Source organism: Cariama cristata, unplaced genomic scaffold (assembly GCF_000690535.1).
Source record: "Cariama cristata isolate BGI_N322 unplaced genomic scaffold, ASM69053v1 scaffold24212, whole genome shotgun sequence".
In the NCBI taxonomy this organism is placed as follows: domain Eukaryota; kingdom Metazoa; phylum Chordata; class Aves; order Cariamiformes; family Cariamidae; genus Cariama; species Cariama cristata.
The window spans coordinates 1-271 of NW_009603663.1; the positions used below are offsets into that span (position 1 = coordinate 1).

Sequence of the window (271 nt, forward strand, 5' to 3'; positions counted from 1 at the left end):
GGCCAGGTGGATCTCCACGATCCGGATGGATTGCAGCACTGGGCTGGGCCCTGCGGGAGGGACAACAGGCGACTTAGGAACGGCAACGGGATGGCAGCTGGGCTGCCCTGAGCGAGAAGGGCAGGAAGGGTCGCCTGGCACTGAGACCACCTTTTCTTATCGCCGCGTAATCAGAGAAGGGGGCAGATTGCTGCGAGGCTGCGCTAACACCACGTCCAGGCACGGAAAGCCAGGAGAAGGGGTGCCCCGGATGATGCCAATGGCTGGGCAT

At 63.1% G+C, this 271-nt stretch overlaps 1 protein-coding gene across 1 annotated transcript in view; it reads right to left on the reverse strand.

The window, feature by feature from the left end:
* Positions 1 to 3: 3 nt before the first annotated feature.
* MYRF (myelin regulatory factor) overlaps positions 4 to 271 on the reverse strand; it is a gene marked incomplete at both ends in the record, with an annotated part of 12,214 nt that continues 11,946 nt past the window's right edge. The window contains one exon of the mRNA XM_009695289.1: positions 4 to 72. Coding sequence (XP_009693591.1) covers positions 4 to 72 — 69 coding nt within the window. The remainder of the gene's footprint in view (positions 73 to 271) is intronic.